Source organism: Mastigoproctus giganteus, chromosome 3 (genome assembly GCF_048544385.1).
Source record: "Mastigoproctus giganteus isolate SK-2022 chromosome 3, ASM4854438v1, whole genome shotgun sequence".
Taxonomy (NCBI): domain Eukaryota; kingdom Metazoa; phylum Arthropoda; class Arachnida; order Uropygi; family Thelyphonidae; genus Mastigoproctus; species Mastigoproctus giganteus.
The window spans coordinates 29,946,947-29,973,690 of record NC_143577.1 but is presented as its reverse complement, the minus strand read 5'-3'; the positions used below and the strand labels follow the sequence as shown (position 1 = coordinate 29,973,690).

Genomic DNA, 26,744 nt, shown 5'->3' with positions numbered 1-26,744 from the left:
AGCCCGTCACCACCAAATACGGAGTATGCGGAAAGGTCGAGGAATGACCACCGCATATCCCGGAGCAATATGGCCTTAGTTGCTAATGCTCCTTAAAAAAAAAAAAAAAAAAAACCACATCTTAGTTCATATAGAATCATTTAGTTCCCAGTTAAAATTTGATATGCTACTGTATTTCCATTCCTAAAAACTTTGTGCATGAATGTAGTTGCAATATATTTGTTTGGTTTGTCAGAAGCTTAAACAGGATCATTGATAGATTGTCCATTCATATCTAGTGGACCAATGCAGTTCATCTCTTTCCTTCTAGTATTAACATAAAAAAAAAAAATTCTTTGTTACTTTTTTTTGCATTCTTAGGTCAAATACCTCTTGTAATCTGCCTTAGCTTGCCTAACCCCTATTAGTGACTTGATTACAAACTACTTTTGTACTTACTATAGGATTCTGTTTTCCCTCATAATTTATAATCATTCCATGTACAGTTGGTCGTCGACTTACGACCGACTTCTGTTCTGACTGACAGGTCGTAAGTCGATCTGGTCGTATGTCGGCCATATATTTATTAACAGTATTTTTTAACCTTTCTAATCTTTTTATCATCTTTATAATTTATTTTTATAATCTTTTAAATTTTTATCATCTTTTATTTTTCATTTTAAATACAGTAATGTTTTCATCTTTTATTTAGATACTGTACATACCTTCGTTTCTACGCCTAGGCTATCTCTCTCTCTCTGAGGTTAAATTCAAACGTTCTTTACATTTTAATTGGTTTATTATTCATACTGTTTATAAAAAAAACAAAACTACAATCTATAATTATATTGTGCATAATGTGAAAAATAATACTGTACATAATGTACTGTAAACACAAAAATACAATCTAAAATTAATGTAAAAATTAATACAAATGAAATTTACAAAATCAATTTTTAATCTTTGCTTGTGCTGGGTTGTGCATCGTCAGGGTCATGTTCTTGGGTTGAGGTAGGAGTTGTTTATTTATAAGAGACATTATGCAAAGCAAATCTTTTTTTAAAACGCTTAAACCACCCAGTACTAGCCTGAAAATCTTCTGCGTAATCGTCTCCGGCGCATGATTTTAAATTCTGAAACAAACTTCTAGCCTTTGCTTGCACTGTGTGAAGACTCATGGGTGTATTTTTTGTATTAAATCTTCCATCCACACAAACAACAATTTCTCCATTTCATGGATGGGTTCCTGTCGTTGTTTGGTTAAAATTGTAGACTTAATAGGTGCAGAACCTTTCACAGCTTCCCGAATTCTTTCTTTGTCCTTAAGTATCGTCGATACCGTGGAATGTGATAACTTCAAGTCACGTGCTGTCGTATTCACTTTCTTTTCACCTTCATACTGCTGGATAATTTTCATTTTACACTCTAAATCAATAGTTTTCCTTGACTTCTTAGCTGGCGTATATGTAGATGAAGGCATTTTCCTTTTACTAAACATTTTATGCGTATTTCAGTAGAATTTTAATTAATACACCACACACAACAGATGCTTGAAAGCGACTGGGTGTATGTGAGAGAGAGCGACTGAGTGTATGTGCCTGGTGCTGTCCTCAGGCCTCCCGTCATCGATGTGCCTCCTCACCTGGGTTATGGGTGTCCTCAGTAGTGACTTCCTGATTTATTATTAATTTATTTATTATTATTATTATTATTTTTTTGTGGTCGTAAGTGCGGCCGGTCGTAAGTCGACGACCAAGTGTATTTTCTTCTCTGCCATTAGTCTCATCAGTTCATCTGACATCCACTTAAGTGTGAACCTTGAACACTCCAACTTTGTTGTTATAAAAGCGTAGAGGCTTCTACAGTTACTCTTTGAAACTTCCCATTTAAAATTTACAGTTATTAACATCATCTGTTGGCAGCACTGAAAAGAATTTAAAAAGACCATTATAGTCATCTTTATGCAAGCAAAATCCCTTCTCTTTACCCTTGACAGTAGTTATACCTTTATGGAAATTCCACATAAATACACTGGGATCACAGCCACCTAGTGGTTCTATCTGGAGATTCTTAATGCATGAAAGAGTCACTGCTGATAATCAGATCAAGAGCATTGTTTTCTCTTGTTACCTCTCTAACATGCAGGTGCAAAAAGCAGTCATCCAATAAATCCAGACCAGTTCTGCTACTGTATTGGTAGTGCATTACCTAATAGATCACTAGATAATTGAATTCTTGATGGGGTCCTATTTAAGTTATTTTAATTTCTCTCGAGAGCACCTATTCCTTCAGTGACTTAGTTTCATAGTGAGGTGCACCAGATTTTAGTTTAAGGTTGGTACACTCATTACATGTTATTCAGTAAGTTATATGTATATATATAATTTTATCACTTTTCTTTTTAGCAAAACTAACAATAAAATTATCGACTCCAAAACCTGAAGTTGATGAGGAGCTGAGAGAGGTAATGCTTTCTGTACTTTTAATTTCTTCTATTTAAAAAAGCATTGTTTCTGATTAGCTTCTAAAAAAAAATTGTTTGGAAAAAAGTTTGAAAATAATTTAAGTTGTAACTTACATTATTTTATAAGTAGTTTGGAAAAAAGTTACTTTGTTTACTGAATGAATTTAATGGATGGATTTACTTTCAAGAAACCTCTTGAAAGTAAATTCATCCATTACAAAAAAAAAAAATAATAATAAAAAATAAGTAATAATAATAATAAAACTTTGGTTTATCTTAGCAAAAATTTCTTATTAGTTAAATGTAGTCAGAATTTTTTGGATATGCAAAGTCATTTCTGTATAAAATATTTTCTTAAGTTAATAATTGTGTGGAATCCACAAACAAAGCATATCCTCTATCTAAGATGTTTATTTTTTGTTTTTTAATACCTAAAATAAATCAATTAAAAATTTTCCTTATATTACAATTATGAGAAACATTACTAATCAAGAAAAACTCTTAAAGCTAATTGAAGGATTTGAGATTGTATTCAACCATCATCTTGTATTGAGCACATTAAAGATTTTTTTAAAAAACTGATAATGAGACCAAAAATAAGAATATAAAAATTAAAAAAAAAAAAATGCTGAAAACAAAAACTGAAAAGCTCAGGCTTTGTCAATAGCCATTAAATATGAAAACCTTGATTACTCAAAAATTAAATGACATTTTGGATATTGACATGACTTTAGATGAAGAATGGCAAAAGTTTTAAGAAAACCTTAGTGGAAGCTACAAAAGAAGTATGCAGCGAGAAGGCTTCTTAAAAAGATGGGAAATTTAGCATGTCATGTTGAACCAAGGAAGTTAAAGGGGCAATTGAAGAAAACAAAAACAAAAAAATAGAAATTTTGGACAAAGCAGTGTAAAGTCATATTGCAATATAAATAAAAGTATAAAACAGCTAGATATGTGCGAAAGAGGCTAAAGAAAAATCTTTGAGAAAGATACGGAAAATAAATGGTAGGAAAGTGGAAAAATGTTTTTGCATTTAGCTAAAATTCTTAGAACCGGCAGAAAAGCAGTAACACAAGTAGTCAAAAATGAAATGGGTGAGGTTAAAACAGAAGAAATTGATATTTTGGAATGTGCAAATACTTTCATTTCCTAATTGAAGCTGAAAACACCATTGGAGAGGAGAAAAAGATTTAAATGGAAGGAAGTTTGGATATTCTTTGTGTTGTTGAGGTAGAAAAGGCCATGGAAAATATCAAATATGGAAAGGTACAGATATAGACACAATTCGACCAGAAATACTGAAAGCAGGTAGTAGTAGTGGCATGTGATGCAAGAAAGCAAGTGTATGAGCTTATGCAGCATCAGCCAAAAAAAAAAATAATAATAATTTAAAAAAAAAAAAAAAAAATTTTACACAACAATTAACTCTAAATGTTTGTCCAGTTCCTACTTAAATTTATTTAACCTATCAACTTCCACAATGACAGATGGAAGTTTGTTTCAGCAATTAACCACCCGCTGGCTAAAGGCAAATTTCCACACATCTATTCTACATCTGTCTTTCCTCAATTTGAATTTATGCCCCCTTAGGTTCGTAATCTGAACAAGTGGAAGAATCCCATCAGAATTCAGCGTGCTCAACCCATTCAAGGCCTTATACACCTCAATCAGATCAGGTGGGGGAAATAGGATCATAACAGTTGCATTGCATTATTCAGAGGTCATTTTCTTGAAGGACAAGTTCCAGAAGATTGGTGCAAGATTTATAATATATTTGAAATAAAGCATAAATATGCATTTGTTACAGAATGGTTAAACCTGTAACTAAAAGTATATAGGCCCCCCCCATACTGATTCAGAAAACGTATTATTCTGAAAAAATGTATGGATTAAATTGCAGCATCTTCACTGCATAATAAACCCCAAAGAGTGATGTTAAATTAGATTATACATTTGGATTCTGTATAAGTACAACTTTTCAGATTCTGTGTGAATATTTTGACACTGGTAAGATTAATATAGACTAGACATTGTTTCAAAGGTAGGTGTTATTTGGAATTATCCTTGTTATTCTGTACTTTAAAATGTGACTCTCTCTTGTAGGAATTGGATAATATAATAACTCAAACAAAGACTCATCTAAAAGATATCCTTGAACCCATTCTAAAGCAGGAAATGATAAATGCATTTGAAGATATGTGGTAATGTTGATTTTACATTTTTTTTAATGTAATTATTATTTGCTGCTAAATTACTTTTTAATGTTTTATATATTTCTTTAACATTAGTGTGTGTGTATAAAAATTTGTTTGTAAACAAAATAATACTTCTTTTATTGAAACAGTGTTCAACATATCAGGGGCCAGAGTTATTTAAAATCAAAATTTTACATGCTTTATCTGCATTCAGTTTTGTCATATCTGTAACAGATATATCTATGTAGTCAGATCTCTGTATAACAAAATCGATCATTTGCTTTAAAAAAATTCATTAAACAGAAATTTCATTATGAAGAAATGTGGTCTTTTTGAACAATGCAAAATAAATCAGAATAAGTGGGAATGAATAAATTTTCTAACTTTTTAAAATGATTAATTTATTAAAAGACACACATTAAGAAATGACTACTTACATGATGCACACAATATATTATTACACTTAAGAATTATTTTGTAAAATATTTGGTTATTTTTTGTTGTACACTGGATTTGGCTGTACATCTTTCATAAAAATGTTCGCATTTGTTTAAACACTCAAATATGTTCTCTTTGCATTGAAGGAAACAATGTTTGGAAGGCTTAATATTGTTCTCATTTTCATCCAACTCATTGTCGATATTGTCACTAGTTCTTTGAATAGTCTTCAAAATGTTGGAGTCACTCAGATATTCAGCTACTTTGACATCATTATCAACTCTTAAAAATTTGTCAAGAACAATTTCTCCACTGATCAAACCCCTCGCTTCGAGTTCTTCCCAAGATTGCTCAATGTCTTGTAGCAGTTCATCTCTCTCATTGCTTTTAATTGGTATTTTAGAAAAACCTGCTTTAGTGAAACAATTCTTAATCATTGTTTCTATCACATCTTGACTCCACACTTTCGCCAACTCTGATATGTAAATCCGCATATCTATAACAGAATCTATAGGTTGGTTGGTTTCTATTCTCACTATAATTTTTTTCAGTATGCATCTGCGGTAGTGAATTTTCAAATTTGTGATAATGCCTTGGTCTTGTGGCTGCAGTTTAGATAAGGTAATTGGAGGGAAGAAAACAAACTTCATACTTGTAAGTTTTGAAATTACAGAGTGAAGTGAGCAGGGCAGTTGTCGACAATCAGTGTGATTTTTCTGTTTTCTTTCATCATCTTTCTGTTAAAATTTAAAATCCCCTGTTCAAAAATTTCACTTGTCATCCAAACTTTTTTGTTGTAGTTGTAGTCCAACTCTAATGACTTTGCGATGACTCGTAGTCCTCCATAATTTTTTTTTTTTTTTTTTTTCAAAACTGTTTCTTTCTAATGGGTACAGTCTTCGATTACAGCACCACTTTCTCCAAAAATAACTTTTTGAGTGAGCCATGGCAGTTTTTAAATTTGTCCAGCCAACCATAACTGGCTTGAAATGTTTTACATTCCAGAAAAGATGCATACTCCATAGCCTTTTTTTTTTTTTTTTTTTTTTTAATTAATGTCCCTGATATCGGCAAGTTTTGTTCTCGAATCAACTTCACGCCTCATCTGCATCTTCATACAGGCATAATTTTGCACACTTCTGACTAGGGCCCCATTTCCTCAAAGAGTTTGAGAATCGAAACACGGTTTTTCAGATTTTTTTTTTTTTTTTTTTTTATGAAAACCCCAAATACGAGAGGTATTAGAACCTATAGTACTGTGTATTGGTTGGAGGAGGTTGAAAAGATGAAAAAAGTTTTAGGAAATGCATATGAAGAAAGATTGTTACAGAAAATGAAAGTTGAATGGATAAATTAGGAAGAGGAAAAGTTGTTCTGTGAGTTTGAAGTTGGACAATAAAAGGATGTTGACTAGTTGCGGCTCTTGTTTGGACTGTTTTGAAAGAGTGAGAGCAGGAATTATAGAAGCCAATTCAAACAAATTGGCTTTTTTAATTCCTGTCCATGGAAGTATTTATTGAAAAGGCATGCAGCAGAAACAGAACATCTACGAGACTGAGTGGAGAGACTTTGTAAGAGGTTGGTCATTAATTAACATAGTTGTCCTCTTTTGAATGGAGTCTATTAGCCAGTGAGAAGTTATGTGGCACCATCCCAGATGTGGGAAAAATATTCCATGGTAGGAGCAGGTTTGAGATTTGTACATAGTGAATAGCTGTTTAAGCAATATCATGATGTGATTATGCCAAGAGAGATTAGAAATCAGGGAAATCCCTAATAGAGATATATGATCTTGCCTAGAAATCAAAGTGTTATCAAATATAAGAAAAGGAGCAGAACATCATTTTTGTAAGATACAAGGCAGGACTGGGTTTTAGAAGGATTGAAATCAACTAAGTTATCTTTGTCCCACTGGATAATTAACAGGAGATCAGCATTTAAGGAATCGGAAGTGGATATTTGAGTAGTTGAAGCTGTTTGAGCAGGGCGCGGTTTCTCAAACTGGAAGGTGGAATGCAATGTGCTATCATCAGCAAAATTACGGATAGGATTTCCTATCAATGGAAGAAGGTCGTTAATATACAAGAGGAAAAGAGTGGGAGAAAGAACTGAACCTTGGGGAACGCTAGCTTTAGTTGAGAATTTAGGAGACAGTACCATCTACCATCATCCATAGTGAGTCGTGAGAGAGAAAACTGGATACCCAGTTACAAAACATAATTGACAAACCATAAGATGGAAGCTTATTAAGAAGACCTTTATGCCAAACATGATCAAAAAAGGCTTTGAAATGTCAAGAGCAACTGCTTGAGTTCCGCCAAACTTTTCCATTGAATTTGACTATGGATGGGCAACAAGCCAGAATATCACCAGTGGATAGACTGTGACATAATCCATACTGGCTATAGTTGATCATATGGAAGGTTTCTATATAGGTTTGAGAGTTGGCGGTTAATTGATTTCTCCATTACTTTAGAAAGAGTAGAAGTAATTTCAATGGGATGATAATTGGATGGGAGGGATTTATCACCCTTTGAAACTGGGTTTAGGAAGGAAAAACACCTTTGGAATAAGAAAGCGAAAAAAGGTGACAACAGCAGGAGTAGGTTCAAGAGCACAGGTTTTGAGAACAAGTGGAGAAATACCATTCAGGATCTGGAGCTTTCTTAGCATCAAGATTCGCCGAAATCCTTTCGATGGAAGACCACAGGAGGCATTAAATGGAACGAATTGGGAATAGTGGGAGGTGGTTTACCAAGATCATCAATACACGAGTTGGAAGAAAAATAGGACGCTAAAAGGGTCAGCTTTATCCTTGACGGAAGTGGCAATAGAACCATCTGGTTTAGACAGAGGTGGGCAAAAGTTGCAGCCAATAGCTTTGGCAAGAGACCAGAATGCTCAGCTACCATTAGGGCAAGAAGCAAGTTTTCTACTCTTAGTCTATTCGAAATCTAGTTTGGACTGATTAATAACTGCTTTATAATTGTCGCGAGTTTTGGTGTACGCAGAAAATGAAACTGAAGAATTGGAAACAAGCCATTTACGATAAGCAACATTCTTCTCTTGAACAGCCTTAGCACATTTATTGGAATACCAAGGTTTAGATAAAGGACAAGATTTTAAACTGGAGTGTGGAATAAAGGATTCCATTCCTACAAGAATAATTTCACTGACACGATCTGAGTAAATGTTGACATCAGCAGATCTGAAACAGTAATCAGAACAAGGAAAAGAAAAAAAATCTTGTAGATCATCCCATTTTGCATTCTTGTAATGTCAAACAACATGAGGTGGGGAATAGTAGTAGTAGTGGCATGTGATGCAAGAAAGCAAGTGTATGAGCTTAAGCAGCATCAGCCAAAAAAAAAAAAAAAAAAAAAATTCACACAACCATTCCCTCTAAATGTTTGTCCAGTTCCTCCTTAAATTTATTTAACCTATCAACTTCCACAATGACAGATGGAGGTTTGTTCCAGCAATTAACCACCCGCTGGCTAAAGGCAAATTTCCACACATCTATTCTACATCTGTCTTTCCTTAATTTGAATTTATGCCTAAAGGTTCATAATCTGAATAAGTGGAAGGATCCCATCAGAATTCAGCATGCTCAACCCATTCAAGGCCTTATACACCTCAATCAGATCACCTCACAGGTGCCTAGTCTCCAGCCATTGCAATTTGCAGAACTTAAGCCTCTCTTGGTAAGAGGATCCCTTCATTCTCCTCACCAATCTTGTTGCCCTTCTCTGTACATGCTCAAGCAAATCTACATCCTTCCTAAAATGAGTCCTCCAGACCTGTAAGCAGTACTCAAGGTGTGACCTGACCCTTGCCTTATACAGAAAGACAATCACCTCCTTTTCCCTGCTGTAAAATTCTGTTATATCACTGACAAAACCCCATTACCTGCCCTAGCAGCTTGTCTACATTGCTCTGAAAACTTCATATCTGACTGCACAATTACTCCCAGGTCTTTTTCATTTTCTACCACCTTAAGTGTAGTACCACACAGTTGGTACTTTTCTCTCGGGTTACTTCTACCCATATGCAGTACTTTGCATTTGTCAAGGTTAAACTTCAGTTGCCACTTCTTAGCCCATCTGCCAAAATTTTCTAGATCCTGTTGCAGTAGCACACTGCCATTACTGTCATTAACAACCCTGCCAACCTTTGTATCATCTGCATACTTCGACACTAAGCCTGATTGATATACCTTCATCAATGTCATTGATAAATATACAAAACAACAGTGGATCCAACACCGAACCCTGTGGGATTCCATTAATAACATTAGTCCATGAAGAGCAGCACCTATTGATTACCACCATCTGTCTTCTCCCACTGAAACATCCTTTTATCCATTGTAGCAATTTACCCGTAATACCATTCTGCTCCAAGTTGTACGGTAGTCTTCCATGCACAACAGTGTCAAAAGCTTTCCTGAAATCCAAGTATATGATATCAAAATTATTTTTTGCATTCAATTCCTTTGTAACCACATCATAATAACCAATCAAATTTGTCAAACAAGACTGTCCCTTAACAAACCCATGCTGTGTCTGAATTATTGCTGCAGTCTTGTCTAGATGATCCTGCAATGCATCTTTAACCAGTTACTCCATTATTTTACCTGAAACAGAAGTTAAACTAACTGGTCTGTAATTACTCGTGTCACCCTTCGATCCCCCTTTGTGAATTGGGGATGCATTTTCACATCTCCAGTCCGCGGGGACCTCCCCTGATTCCAGCGATGCTCTCATAATTATGGCTAAGGGTTTGCTTACTTCCTTTGCCGCCTCCTTTAATATAACTGGATAGATCTCATACACCCCGGGTGCCTTTCTTATATTTAACCCCAGCACCCCTCGCTCCAGGCCACTGCTTATTCTAATAGAAGTTGTGCAAGAATTGCCTTCACCTCTGCCTGCAGCTACCTTTTAATCTGTGAATCCTCACCCCAAACTAGCAGTTTTCCAATCCACCTAACACTGCCCCGATAGCATCAGCAAATATTCTTGCACCCTTTCTATTTTTAAGTGTATTCCATGCCTGTAGAAGCAGTCTCTCCTGTTAACAAATGGCGATGAAAGTTTCTAGTGGAGAAGAGACCATCACCAAGTTGTGATCTGAGGTGCCTAGCGGTCCACTCGCCTTGATCCTGTACTTAGAAGTTTGTGAGAAAAAGATAAAGCATGTTTGCTGTGTGGTTTGGATTGTCCAGTATTCTGGTAGTTAAATGAACAATCTGTGCAAAGTCATTAGTAATTGCAAAAGCCTCAGCATCTTGATCAGCTTGGTCCATGTGACTAGAAAACAGAAGCCAGCTTCAGTTGAACATTAAAATCACCAAGGAAATTTACCTCACTGTTAGGAAAGTTGGACTGGAGAAAGTCAAGTTTCAAAGAGAGGAAGTCAAAGAGTTCCAAGTGATAGAGAACGATAAAGGCAACAGATGGATTTGACAGAATGTGGTAGAGAGATTTTGATCCAAAGATGATTGAAAAGAAGTGATTCAGTTAGCAAACAAACCTTTGCACTTTTTAGTCGTTACTTTCAAGTCTTTCATATTTAAAAAAAAAAACAGTGCTAGGGGTTGACTGTTTCATTTCATCTATTTGTTTCTTTTTAACAATTTTAATAAGGCATTTTAACTGTAAAATTGAAAGGGAATCTATCTTTTCTGTTTCAAGATATTTAAATCCAGTTTGCAAACCAGCAAGTGCCTCTGCGATACAAGTCAACAGTTGAACAAGTCATTTATTTTGTTCTTACGGAAATCAAAAGATAATGCATATTGCAGATTTGTGTTAAACTGAAAATATCACCACGTGTTCACAAGGAATCCAAAATGTTGATCTTCAGTGACTAAAAACATGTTTCAACTGACGAAAAATGTGAACCGTGCTTGCATTGCATTATAAGTGGAATGAATCACATTTTAACAAGTTTCATCTGTATCAGAACAGACATATGCACAAGTACCACCTTGGAAGTGAAAGGAATCATATAGCAAATAATTTGGGCAGCTGAGATGAGCAGTGGTTGAATCAACCAATAACTGGGATTCTGTCAGAAAAAGTACATGGGGTTTAGCAGACTAAATGGAAATGGACATCATTGAGATTAGAACTGAGAACATGAAAATTTGTGAAATGAAAGAGGAAGTGTTTGATAGGTTTAGGTCTTTTCACAGATAAGTTTGCTCTATTAGTTTGACAATTTGTGGTGTATACAGTAGTAAGAAAAAGTGGCAGGAGGAGGACATGCTGTTTGAAGTAATGAAAATTTTTTTGATATGGTGCTCACATGGTAAGAATATACCCAACTCCTTGACATTGCCCCCCCACATACACACTATTTGGCAGAGTAGAGGTGGCGAGATTATACACTAGCTGATCCAAAAAACTCCTGTAGGGTTACCCATAGGTTTAGTCCAGTGTACTAAATAACGGCTGACTTGCAAACACTGTTTTCGAGCTCTACCCTCGAAATGAAAAGAAGGTTGGATCTCTCTTATGTTCATCATAACCTCAAAAGTCATCACTAATACTGCATGATGGAAGAGATGGAGGAGAGTTTTCTGGAGCTTTTCCCTGGAGACTAATCATGGGATCCACCACTTCAACCTTCCAATAAGCAAAGTGGTGGTATTGCATCGGTTGATGAGAATCATCTGCCACTTAGTAATGTGTGATAACACAGGGGCAGCATTCCTCTGTGTGGTGTAGGAATGCTGCCCTATGAAACAACAAATACAGCACCTAGCACACTGTGGTTACCCACAATGTGCTAGGTGCTGTATTTCAGGACTTGCATGATGGTGGGACTGTTGGTAACCCTGGGTATACCCCGGGTTACTAATAGTCCCACCCTCATTAAGGAGCAAGCAGAGGGTTTGGCTGTCACAGACCAACTGGACTTCACCAAAATTAGGTCCACTTGACTTGAGTGTCATCCAAATATCAGTTCCATCAGCGTTTAAACTCCCAGGTAGCTTGGCATGTCTGAGAGAATGTCTGTGACACCTTCAAGGACCAAATTTTGAAGCAATTTCTGTATTTTTAAGGCTCGATCTATACTATTATGCAACTCCACTTTTTCCGCTACACTCAAGGATTTCCTCTTAGATATTGTAAGGTTACTTGCACAGCAGCTAAAACAAAACTGATTTAGGGATCACTTGTACATACCATGTAAACAAAGACAGATGAAATTTAGTGAAAGTGTGGATGACTCATTTCTGTGAAATAACAAATGAATTTCCGGATAAAGGAAAATTACTTGCTCCTATTTCTCTAATAGGATATTTACAGTATAAACCAGGTTTACCAGAGCAATGTTCACATCAGGAATATGACTTAATCTTTGCCAATGGCTGTGGACACTTAGATAGCAGTTGATCAGCGCGACTTCTTGGTATGGTAAATGCAGTTGTATAGGTTTTATGGGCACTACTAAATTGTGGAATGTTTTAGCTCTTAATTTGTGCTCTTAAGAATTAAACCCTTTAGCTCTTAAAAGCTTAAAGTGATTCATTTTTAATCCTTTTAGCTCTTAATTCGTGATTTATATAGCATCAGCTATATTGTCTAAAGGCGTGAGGTGTGAACAATACATACACTGTTCTCTTGAAATCAAATTGTTATATGGAAACTATTTTCGATGTAATGACCAAGGGGAAATCGAAAAAAATTTGTTATATAGAAGTTCGTTAAAGAGAGGTCCGACTGTATATGCTCTTACTGAACACAGAGAGCTATGTATTTGACCTTATGAGGTAAGATACGTACCTTATTAATTTTGGGCTTATGTTCAATTTAGAGATAAATACCTCTTTACCCAAGATTCTGCCCAAGTTGCTAATATATTTTTAAATTTTATAGCATCATATGAAAATATGAATCGGCTATCTGTTTAAAATTTTGAGACAGCTGTGTTGAAACTTACTGGCTTCCCATCAGCTGACAGGTAGCCTCTGTTAGCTGATGTATGCCAAGCATCAGCATGGTAATTCAAAAATTACACTTGACCATTGTAGCCCAAGAGACATTTATTAAGGTATGATATACTGTGCAGTAAAAAGCACATACCTTGCACTACTTTTCCACATAGTCACTGAGTTGGTGTAAACACTTCTTGGAACAGGTGACTAAACGTTCGATTCCCTGGTGATAGAAATCCACTCCTTGATCATTCAGCCACCGTCAAACTGCTGTTTGCACCTGTTCATTGTTTGCAAATCGTTGTCCCCCTAGATGTTCTTTTAGCTTGCCGAAGATGTGATAGTCACAAGTCTAAAGATCGGGACTGTACAGCGGATGTTGCCATACCTCCCATCCAAAACTTTGGAGCAAGTGTTATGTTGTCTGTGCATTGTGTGGCTTGGCGTTGTCCTGAATGAGAACAACACCTTTGCTTAACTTTCCAAGCCTCTTGTTTTTCATGGCTGTTCACAAAGACCGTAATGTTTGGCAGTATGGGGCAGCATTAATTTTTTTTTATGAAAACCCCAAACACGAGAGGTATTAGAACCTATAGTAATTGTTGTGCCTTTTGCCATAAATTCCGTGTAAACAACTCCTTCACAGTCGAAAAACAAAAACACGGTGGCCATGACCTTTCCTGCTGATGGTGCACACACGTTTCATTGCCAGTGATGATGTGGCGTAAGAAGTCATGGCCTTCCACAGAATAGCATTGAAGGAAGGCTAAAGAAGACAAACATTGACCTTTGTGTTTCTGTCAGTGAACGAGGTATCCATTGTGCACACAATTTGCGATAGTCAAGATGTTCACGGACGATGGAATGAACACTGCCTATCAAAATATCCAACTCCTTTGCCATTTCTGCGACTGTCAGTTTTTGATTATTGCAAATCATTTCATCAACCTGCATCATGTTGTCTGCAGTAGTCGAAGTTGATGCCCTTCCTTTTCGATCAGCATCTGTCAATTCTGTGCGACCACTTTCATACTGCTGGCACCACTTCACTGTGGCTGGACGCGACACTGCATTTTCCCCATACACCACCATTATTTCACAATGAACAATTCAGACATTTTGCCCACAAAAATCGTACTGTTCTGCTACCTCAAACATGGAGAATTCTAGCTGATGTGTCATTATGAATGCTTTCTCCTACACAACTGTTACTGCTATGTCAGCGAAACTCACCTACCAGGGGCACATGATATGAACACCATTCCGCACAGGCACCACATTTGTTGCGCAATTATACCAAGAGACGGCAGCAGGTGTAACTTATTTTTTGAATTCCCCTCGTATATTTTGTCTAAGTGAACAGTTAAGCAGTGTGCCGAAGTAAAGCTTTCGTTTATAAACATAACAATTATGTACACCCCTAGAATTGGGTCATGTTTTCTCTATATATTGCAAAGCTATACTCAGTTTTCATTGAGAGAAGAATGTGTCTCCATGAGCGAAATGCAAAGCAGGTATTACATACGAATTTTGATTTGATTTCAACTGCTGCAATGAAATATCTGTGTTATTCTATAGTTGATTTAATTTCATTTAGCTTAAAATTCAGTTGAATCAGTTAATTGAACAGTTAATTTTTACATAACACAATTTTTATATGAAACTGGACAAAAAGATTATAATGATGAATGTAATTATAGTAGACAGTGCCAACTGTAGATTTTCGTAGTAATTTCATCAACATTAAAAAAAAAATTTTTTTTTCAATTAGCAATGTTAAACTATAAGTTTAATATTATAAACTTATATAATATTTTAATTATGCATTCCATTAGTAAATCAAACATAAATTGCAAACAGCTGCAAATTATATTCTTTCATTCTCTGCCTTGTACACTCCTGATTCTATATTGTCCTTGTGTAGCATAAACCAGATGGTTGGAGCAAAATGCATTTTTGTCGCTTGTACAAAGTGTACTTTGTACATTTGCTATGTACAAACTACAAAAGTGGTGGAAAAAAATCAATATATCTGTTAGTTAATTTAAAGTTATGGTAGAATTTTTATGATATCAACAGTACTCATTTCATTACTTATTTCTCTAAGCAGTTTCTCTCAAATATTTGGCAACGACACACCATATCATTGCAAGTTAGCACACATCCAGAGCACTTGTCTATCATAACATTTCCCTCACCCATAAAGAATATGCAAATGCACTGTATTCTGTGAATAGGAGAAAAACAATGATTCATAAATTTTTTAACTTAAATTATTTTATTTATTACGTGTCATATAATACTTATTTGTTCATTAATATAACTGATAATGCTAATTGGATGATAATGATTTGTTTCATAGAGAGAGTGGTGATAATTTATTTCTTGGCAATGATATTATTTGAAACCTTTCACCAGGATATCTATATCTGGCTTGATGGTGGACATCTCGAGCCATAGGTGAGGGTCTACATACATTGTTTCTTTTCTTACTTTTGATTTCTACTAAATTAGTAAATCCAGACTCACAATTGTAGGTCATCAGAAATAACAGCAAATGTTTGGTGGGTCTGTCAGATAGCTCTGGATATCCGGGCCAAACATGGACTAGATTTTCTGGAGAGTATTTCTCACTGAAGACTAATTACAATGCTCCATGAAATGTTAAGTCAACAAGTATATCACACTCATGAGTTGGAAGATTGATATTTCAACTTAGAGATGGCAACAAGTGGAGTCCCACTCTTTGGTTGTATCAAGTTCTGAAAAGTGTTCCTTCCTGTTCTGTTGCAGCATTTGGATATGTTTTTTAAATGTTCCCAATAATGCTGAGGCACCATATATTGTCCATTGTGTATTGTGTTTACTTTAATTTTTTGCCAATAATGAATTATATACAAAGGGTACTAGGAAAGTTTTGCAATATGACGCAACAATGAATCACAGGAAGCTGCTTGTTGCTGCATGTTGAGACATGTTCATACGTGCATAGTAGCCGCCGCGCCAAGTCGATGGTCTCAGTTATTCATTAGTAGTGAGAGTGTAAAGTGCTTGCGATGGCATCGTGGTCACGAAATGAGATAAGGACAGTTTTGCGGTATAATTTCGTGCGTGGTTTAACCATAGACCAGTGCTTTGAAGAAATGACTCTTGCACTAGATGATGATTGTCCACATCGTACAACGATATTCAGGTGGTATAGAGAATTCCAAAGGGGAAATTTCACTCTGGAGGATTCTGAGAGGCCGGGAAGGCCACGAACGTCAGTTACGGAGGAAAACGTTACTGCTGTGAGGAAAATGCTTGGCGAAAACAGGCGAGTGACCTACCAACAGACAGAGGATACTTTGGGCCTAAATGCACCAGCAATTCGTTCGATTCTGCAAGATCATTTGCACGTGAAGAAACTTTGTTCTCTCTGGGTGCCGCATCAACTGACTGAAGAGCAGATGACACGACGTGTGACTTGGTGCCGGGAGATGTTAAGAAAGTTTGATAAGGGACAATCTCGGTATGTGAACAACATCGTGACAGGTGACGAGACTTGGCTGTACTATTACGATCTGCCGACCAAGGCTCAAAACAAAGTTTGGGTCTTTTATGATGACAACACACCCGTAATTGTCAGAAAATCCCGATCTGTAAAGAAGAAAATGATAGCTGTATTTTTCAAATCGAGTGGAATTGTGGAACGTGTCGTTTTGGACACGCAGAAGACAGTCACAGCTAAGTGGTATACTGAACAATGCCTGCCTAAAGTCATTGGATCTATGAAGAACCTGCGGCCAAAGTCAAGAATGGACACCTGGTACCTCCATCACGATAATGCTCGAGCTCACCGCGCCAAAGCCTGCACCGAATATTTGACCACGACAGGACTGAAACCTCTCAAGCACCCTCCCTACAGTCCAGACCTTGCTCCCTGCGACTTTGCACTGTTCCCGCATGTGAAAATGAAGCTAAAAGGGAGGCGGTTTTCCAGTGATGAGGACCTTCTACGGGCTTGGGACAACGAGTGTGCTTTACTCCCTAGGGAAACTTGGCAGAACTGGTTTAAAGATTGGTTTCGGAGGATGGAGAGGTGTATTGAATGTAGAGGAAATTACTTTGAAAAAATTAAATAAACAAAGCTGTATTGCAAAACTTTCCTAGTACCCTTTGTATATATATATATATACAGGTTGAACATCCCTAAACCGAAAATTTTTGAGCACCGACATGATGCCACAAGTGGAAAATTCCACACCTGATCTCTTGTGATGGGTTGCAGTCAAAATGCTGACGCACAGCAGACAGTTTATTCAGCGTCCCCAAGGGTAAAAAGACCCTCCCAGCCCACTTCAGCTGCAATATATCTTTTCTGCGCATGCCCAGATTCCCCCACACAAACACGTCCACAAAGGGTAATAAAATTGCACATGTGCATTCAGGACACGCCAACGGCAGGTTCCACATGGGGCCAAGACCTATGTGCATTACTCACTGTGTTTTTTGCTTATTCTCTGCTCTGTGGTGTAAAAACACATTGTTGAAAATATCAAAAAGGCTTGCAGATACCCTTATGGGTAACAGTGATAAGAAAAAGAGGAAGCATTTATGTTTATCTATAGCATAGAAAGTCAAGCTGTTTGAGAAACTGGACAGTGGTGTAAGTGTGAAACGTCTTACAGAAGAGTATGGTGTTGGAATGACCACCATATATGACCTGAAGAAACAGAAGAATAAACTGTTGAAGTTCTGTGCCGAAAGTGATGAACAGAAGTTAGTGAAAAATAGAAAAACACTGCATAAAGCTAAAAATGAAGCTCTCAATTGTGTATTGAACACATGCCACTTAATGGTATGCTGATCATGAAACAAGCAAAGATCTATCACGATGAACTGAAAATTGAACAGAACTGTGAATATTCAACAGGCTGGTTGCAGAAATTTAAGAAAACACACGGCATTTTAAATTTTTAAAGATTTGTGGTGATGAAGCAGTGGAGAAATTCATTGACAAGTTTGCCAAGATCACTGATGAAAATCTGATGCTAGAACAAGTCTATAAGGCTGATGAAACATCAGCCTTATAGACTTGTTTTGGTGTTAATGCCCCAGAAAGACACTGACTACAGCTGATGAGACAGCCCCTACAGTAATTAAGGATGCCAAGGACAGAATAACTGTGCTGGGATGTGTTAATGCAACAGGCATGCATAAGTGTAAACTTGCTGTGATAGGCAAAAGCTTGCATCCTTGCTATTTTAAAAGAGTGAGTTTCTTACTGGTCTTTTATTATGCTAACAAAAGGGCATGGATCACCAGGGACATCTTTTCTGATTGGTTTCACAAACATATTGTACCAGCTGCTCGTGCTCACTGCAGGGAAGCTGGACTTAATGATGACTGCAAGATTTTGTTATTCCTTGATAACTGTTCTGCTCATCCTCCAGCTGAAATTCTCATCAAAAATAATGTTCATGCTATGTACTTTCCCCCAAATGTGACTTCATTAATTCAGCCATGTGACCAGAGTATCCTTAGATCAATTATCTTGAACAGCATGCTAGCAGCAGTGAACAGAAGCGTGGGTGCGGAAGGTTCTCAAAAGGAGTTTAGCATGAAGGATGCCGTATTATGCTGTTGCCAATGCTTGGAACACAGTGGCTAAAGACACAGTTGTGCATGCCTGGCACAACCTGTGACTACGTTCAGTGGTGATGATGAACAAGGTGGTGTCAAGTGAGAAAAAAATGTCTGACCTCCTTACACATGCAAAAAATATACTTTCAGAATCCGTCAGTAAGCTTGGAGAAGTGGATATTGAAGAAGTTTTTAACATCGATAATGAGGCTCCAGTTCATTCATTGATCAGTGGTGAAATAGCCAAAACGGTTGTGAATCAAGGTGATCGTGATAATAGTGACAATGAAGATGACGTCGTTAACACTGCAGAAAAAGTGCCTATAGACGACATGGTGAAAATGTGTGATGGGCTTATAGAAAGACTAGAGCAGCGGGCATTCATAACTGAACAAGAAATCATATCAGTTTATAAAATTAAAGAGACTTCTTCTAAGACAAAAACCGTTGTTAATGAGGCAGATCACTCTGGAGGAAACATTTAAAAAAGCCATCCAGCAGAATGCCTCCTCATCCCTAGAGGACCCACTTTCTGGTCCCTCAACGGCTTCACCTTTTAATCAAAACAGCGTCGTAGATGGAGACTGAAAGCCTGCCGTTGTTTGTTGTTGCTGTTGTTTAATAGCTGATACAAGTATTCTGTTGATGCCACTGTGCTGCTTGTTTACCCTGAACACATTATTTTTTCACTGTATTAATGGTATATCTTATTTTTTACTGTTAAGTACTTATGTGTGGTAAGTGTAAGAAAATGAGTGCTTATTGGTAGCATATAAATTCAGTCAGGAATGATGGTGATGCCAAACAACCACAGATTGTCCACATGGGTGGCTGAGACAGTGACACCTCTGCTTTCTGATGGTTCAATGTGCACAAACTTTGTTTCATGCACAAAATTATTAAAACTATTGTATAAAATTACCTTCAGGCTATGTATATAAGGTGTATATGAAATATAAATGAATTTTGTGTTTAGACTCTGGTCCCATCCCCAAGATATCTCATTTTGTATATGCAAATATTCCAAAATCCGAAACACCTCTGGTCTCAAGCATTTCGGATAAGGGATACTTAACCTGTATAAAATATAAATAAATAAAACGGATATCAGCAGCATGACAAACCAGCAGAGCGAATAGTAAATTAAACCCATACATAATAAAATAGGGGGGGGGGGTGGATTTGAAGATAAGGATATTGTAGAAGGAAAGCTCCAAAATAATTTAGAAAAGGCCGAAAATTTTGGAAATGCCAATTCAAAGGAATTTAGTGGCGCACAGACTGCACCTGGTCCAAATTATGTGAAATATCACTTTACTGAAGCGAAAACCAAACTACAACATATGACCAACTAAAAATAAACAGTATAAAATAGACTGACTGTTATGCCCCATCTTGACAGAGGACCACAAGGCCAATAATGGTCAGAGAATCACTGCATTTCAAACATTAGACAAATTCAAGCATTATCGAACCTAAAATGCTATGGATTTGAATAATGGTGGCCCTTATGCAGTGAAAAATCATAATAGAACAGATCCTAGCACTCCTTTGGCAACACCACACCACTGACAAAACCACTGTTGAAATAGAATATATAAAAAAACGGGAAAAAAACCAGGATATAGATGGCAGTATGAGCGCTGCATTAGAATAACATCTCACTACTGACATGTAAAATAAGTTAAAAACTTCAACCAAATATATAGCAAGATAGAATAGAAAAATGGAAAAAAAAAAAAAAAATAGAAAAATTAGTATAGGAATCATTAGTGGCTGCAATGCATTATCCACAAATGCACCTGACTACACAAAACAGTAACAAAGGATACAAAAGTTTATATATGTGAAGTAGAATTAAGACGTCTGTTAAAAAGTTCAAAGATGGATGTGTAAATTATACAAAATGCCATAACTAATAGGAGAAGGATATTAGATGTTGTAGGTATGAGAAAGAGAGCATGTGAATATCCTATATAATTTTTTATTGTTTTTTTTTTTTTTTTTTTTTTTGTTTTTGTTTTTGTTAGTTGTTGCCGCATCTGCTTTTGTTGCCATAATGCACCTTTCAAAGTTTTTGCCCTACTCTGATCCAATCCCGAGGCTGGATTCGAACCCGTGACCTTTGGGTTGCCAGGCAGATACTTTACCCACCCAGTCAGCCCTATATGATGTAATGAATTAAGCAAAATTATAGGCTGAATTGAAAAGCCAATTAGACAGAAGGGAACTGTAAAGCAATAAATGATTAAATTAAAATAAGGAGTAATAGCCAGCATCAGATATGAGTGGGTAATTTAGGTTATAAGTCCAAAAAAGGGGTAGAGCAAATATAAAATTAAAATCTGACATTAGCTAAAAGTAAATATTGATACATAATCAGGTATATCATCAGGGGCTAACCTGATCATGTATCAAGGGCTGTGTTTCTAAACTTGTTCATACCTGTGGAAGAAAAGCAAATTTAAGAATAAAACCGAGGAAGATCAAATAGGGGGTAATCCCCCCCTCCTTTATTTTATTATGTATGGGTTTAATTTACTATTCACTCTACTGGTTTGCCATGCTGCTGGCATCCGCTTTATTCATTTATATTTTATTATAAGCAGCATGTAGTGGATAATGCACTGCAGCCACTAATGCTTGCTATACTAATTTTTTTTTCTTTCTATTTTTTTATTCTTTTATCTTGCTATATATTTGGTTGAAGTTTTTAATTTATTTTACATGTCAGTAGTGTGATGTTATGCTAATGCAGCACTCATACTGCCATCTATATCCTGGTTTTTTTCTTATATCTAATTTAAGTGGTTTTGACAGTGGTGTGGTGGTGTTGCCAAAAGAGTGCTAGGATCTGTTCTATTATGATTTTTCACTGCATAAGGGCCACCATTATTCAAATCCATCGCATTTTAGGTTCGATAATGCTTGGATTTGTCTAATGTTTGAAATGCAGTGATTCCCTGACCATTATTGACCTTGTCTGTCGAGATAGGGCATAACAGTCAGTCTATTTTATATTTTTAGTTGGTCATATGTTGTAGTTTGGTTTTCGCTTCAGTAAAGTGATATTTCATGTAACTCAGACCAGGTGCAGCTATTCGCTCTACTGGTTTGCCATGCTGCTGACATCCGCTTTATTTATTTATATTTTATTTATAAGCATCATGTAGTGCAGGGGTGGCCAAAAAATCAATCGCAGCTTTAATTTCGGTCAATCATGACGAATTTTGAACATATATAAAAAATAGATTAGTCAAAATCTATATGTTATTATTATGCACCCCACTGCATATGCTTATTACAAATCCGTTGAACCACATGACTACTCTTGTTGCCGCGTAGCAGCTAGGCTTGTCTGGTGCACAGAGTACTGCTCTGTGGTCTAGTGAAAATTCATGAAGTTATGTTGTGGAGAGCATAGTGTATGTGTCGAATTCTTATTTAGCTTACTTAATATTAATAACTGGACAGTACTTATACGTTAATTTAATATCCCTTGATTTAAAACAAATACTATGAAAAAGAGTAAAACATATCGTTTTCATCAAGAGTGGGAACTAGAATAGTTTTTTGTAATGATAAAAAAAAATGTTTGATTTGCAATGCTTCCGTGGCTAGACTCAAAAAAGGAAATTTAGAAAAGCACTTCAACGCACTCCATGTTGGGCCTCCTTACCGTTTTCAATATTTATTAAAGATATTAATATCTTTATGGTAAATACCAATCGGATTTTCCGCCTAATAGTGACCTTAGAAAAAATAAATTAAAAGAACTTAAATCCAGATTATTCGTGCAACAAAATTTCTTCATGACACTTAATTTACAATATAAAGCAGTAACTATAGCATAATTTAAAGTGAGTTATCTCCTTGTAAAAAAATGCAAACTATTTTCTGATGGTCAATTCATCAAAGACGCATTTTTAGAAATAACAGATTCTCTTTTTGAAAATTTTAAGAACAAAAATGAAATTAAAAGTGCTCTTCAAGATCTGCAATTATCTCGAAATACTTTGATGCAAAGCATCGAAAAAATGAGTGAAAGTGTGAGCGAACAATTGCGTGATCATATGGCTAGCAGTGTGTCCTTTTCTTTACAACTGGATGAATCTACAGACTTCAGTGATACAGCTCGATTTTATTCGAATGGTTTTCGATGATTCTGCCACTAGAGAAGAACTGCTGGGTATGGTTTCGTTAAAAGAAAGAACTAGAGGTCTTGATACATTTAACTCATTCAAAAATTTTATTGAAAAAATTAAATTTCCACTATTTAAGCTTGTATCAATAACAACAGATGGAGCCAAAGCAATGACTGGGCATGTTAACAGATTCATCGCATTATGCCAAAAGGACGGTGAATTCCCAGATTTTTTGAGTTACCACCGTATCATCCACCAACAAGTGTTAGCCAACAAAAGATTAAATTCTAAGAGTTACGGACATAGCTTTCAAAATCGTGAATTCCATCAGAGGACAATCTCTTCAAAGGAGACTTTTCAAAATGCAACTTGATGAAAATGAACCGGGTCTGATATTACACACAAATGTGAGGTGGTTGAGTTGGAGTAAGTTTCTACAGAGATTTCGAAATATGCTGAATGAAATTTTTAAAAAATTGTTAATCAAAGGGGAGATGATTATCAGCAGCTACAAGATACAGAGTGGTTGTGTGGTCTGGCTTTTTTGGCAGATTTTACTGCTAAATTAAGTGATCTGAATTTGGAATTACAGTACAAAGAAAAAATAAAAATGTGGGTGGCATGATTAGTAATATTTCTGCATATAAATATCAATTTTTGGCAATTGCTAAGGATCTCAAAGAAAAAAAATTCTATCATTTTGCAAATATGCAAGTTCATTTGCAAAAATATCCTGTTTTTGAATTTAATAGTGAGAAATATGTTTCTGAAATTGAGGAAGTTGTTTTTTTTTTTTTTTTTTTTTTTTTTTGATTTGGTAGTTGTTGGCGCATCGGCTTCTGTGGCCATATTGCACCTCCCAAGGTTTTTGCAGTACTTTGATCCAAGCCCGAGGCGGGAATCGAACCCGCGACCTTTGGGTTGCCGGGTAGGTACTTAACCCACTCGGCTAGCCCGGTCGGCTGAGGAAGTTGTGGATGACTTTGAAACAATTGAAGACATTGTTCAATATGTTTCTTATCTGTTTCATTTGCAAATGAAATTATTACATTGCGAAACGATATCTTTCTAAAAGCCAGATCATCAGAAAAAGCCTTTTGGAAATATGTTTGCCGAGAAAAGTACCCGAGTGTAAAAAAATGCAGTGAACTTTTAAATTCCTGTTTTGGTTCCACATATCTATGTGAATCGGCCTTTTCGTATTTGGGAGAAAAAAAACGGAGAATTGCTCTATTCTTACGGACTTGCATACAGAAGGTTCTTTACAGTTCGCCTTATCACAGTATATTCCCGATTTTGAAAGCTTAGCAGATGACATGAAGACACAAACTTCGCATAAATTAAAAATTTAAATACGTATGAATTTAAAATAAGAATTCTGAATTTTATTTAAATTTAAAAATGTTTTTCAATATGTATTGATTAACCTTTTAACCATGTGCAATGAAATTCTTGAGATGGTAGATCGCGGCACATTTTGAAGAAAAAAAGTAGATTGCACCAGAAATTAAGTTGGTCACCCCTGATGTAGTGGATAATGCTTGCTATACTAATTATTTATTTTTTTTTCCTGTTCTTTTGTAGTCTTGTTATATATTTGGTTGAAGTTTTAATTTATATATATATATATATATATATATATATAACTGATATTAAATATTAAATCAAAACTAATGCCAGTAGCATGGCAAAACTGTTGAGTGAAAATAATAAATTAAACATAATGATTAATCAACAGGGAGGGAGAAGAAAAGGTAAAAAGACCAAAAATTGTAGCAGAAAATCTCCAAATAATTTAAGAAATCCAATTGAAAATAATAAATCAATTTTAAACTTTAGAGCCAATTACATAAGAATTTAACACCCACCCCCTTGTAAGGTGGCATTTCCAAATTACGTGAAATATCACAAATAGAGACTAAACTAACTACAATAAAATAAAACCAAAATAACAAAAATAGACTGACCTTTGTGCCCCATATCAGTGGAGGACCACAAGGCCAATAATGGTCAGGGAATCACTGCATTTCAATCGTTAGACAAATCACCGCAAAGGTGAACCGATCGAAGGGCCAGACTACCAATGCAGAGGATTTGTATTGGGGTGATTTATATTTATTTTCTTAATTTTCGTATTATATTTTTTACTATTTTTCTAGGTGTCTCCGTAGCCAGGTGAGAAGGAGCAGCAGTGCATAGCACACGCTTCTTGATTAGACCGAGGTTCGAGCCCGTCACCACCAAATGCGGAGAAAGGTCAGGGAATGACCACCGCATATTCCCGGAGCAATATAGCCTTAGTTGCTAATGCTCCTAAAAAAAAACCAAAACCAAAAATAGCTATTTTTCTTAACTACCTCGTTATGCTTGTGCTGCAGCCACTGTCAATCCACTGCAGGATGTGGAGGCCTCCACAACAAGTCATGTTGAGGCAAATCTGCCATGCTGGTCCAGCGTGGGTTGGCAGGTCAACCATATTTGTTCGAGCAATATTAAAGATAGTGAGTAATCTCTCGCTATCTTTGTCTTTTTTTTATCTATACTTTTGTCCCTTCTCTATCCTCAGTTCACTCCCCCCTCTCTCTCTCTCTCTCTCTATATATATATATATATATATATATATATCTGATAATTAAAATAAATATGATATTTAAAATAAAAACGTCAGCCAGTTTATTTTAATTATCAGATATAATTAGGCATCATGTGGAGGATGTGCATTTGCTGCCTCTAATGATAGCTACATAGCCATATCTATTTATTTTTATTACTTTTGCCTAATTTTTACCTCACATAATATATATATATATATATATATATATATATATATATATATATAGAGAGAGAGAGAGAGAGAGAGAGAGGGAGAGAGAGAGAGAGAGAGAAAAGAAATATATATATATATATATAGAGAGAGAGAGAGAGAGAGAGAGAGAGAGAGAGAGAGAGCTTTGCAAAATATAATTAACGAACTGTATTTGTGATCACACTAAAAGGTTCAATAAGTAATATTTGCAATTTTAATTATAAAATAATAGTTACTAATGATAATGAAGTACATTTGAAAAATTATTTTTACAGGTGTATGTGTATTGTCATTCAGCCACCTTGGACCCTTCTGGATATTCTTATGTGCATCAAGAAGTAAGTATTTCTAATATGTTAAACCTGTATGTGAATAGCACAGGATAGTTGCAAATTAACTGAGTCTCAAATATTTGTATTGCCTTTGTTTTCATCAATTTGAAGTTGTATTCACTTCCACCAGAGGTGCTGATGTATGAAAAACAGAATGTACTGGTTTTCATACATCAGCTCGCTATAGGGATGGGTTGAAAAAATATTTTTTTGATTTATAAATAACTAGTTCCGATTTTATTGTCTTTGATAATTTTATAAAGCAGTTTTGGGCGGTTAATGCTGACTGTCAAGATTTAAATTGTGTTCATTGGTTCCATCTGTTTAAATTTATTTCAGTTCCTTATATGATAAAGAAGTCATTTTGACAAGTTAGAATGAAAATTAGATATAATAGCTTAAATGACATACATATGCTTACCTGATAATTATTCTGAATGTGAATAAGATGTAAATGGTTGAAATACTTCACAAATATGCATATATGCACCTACCAACTTTTATGACTTTCCTGTAAGATTTGTGATAAACAGCATCTTTTACACAGAGTTTATCAGTAGAGTGGATAAGGGTTCATAAAGTGAAATTTTATATCTTCTTTGCCCATGGATATTAAAATTCAAATATAAGTAATAGGTAATACTTAATAATTCTGCCACTTATATTTTAACAAATTATATGTTAGGAGGAAATATTGATATATTTTATTGTTTTAAAAAATAAATCAAAACTGTGAGGTGCATTTAGGAAAGAAATTTACACTACATTTTGGAAATCATGTGGTTTGTAAAAACAGGTTAGGAATATTGGTGATG

General features: G+C 35.7%; 1 protein-coding gene across 1 annotated transcript in view; it reads left to right on the top strand.

Annotated features, from left to right (window-relative positions):
- Swt1 (Swt1 RNA endoribonuclease) overlaps nt 1–26,744 on the top strand; it is a 259,608-nt gene that overhangs the window by 151,806 nt on the left and 81,058 nt on the right. The window contains exons 11-13 of the mRNA XM_090370461.1: nt 2,385–2,443; nt 4,547–4,644; nt 25,873–25,935. Of these exons, the coding sequence (XP_090226587.1) occupies nt 2,385–2,443; nt 4,547–4,644; nt 25,873–25,935 (220 nt within the window). The remainder of the gene's footprint in view (nt 1–2,384; nt 2,444–4,546; nt 4,645–25,872; nt 25,936–26,744) is intronic.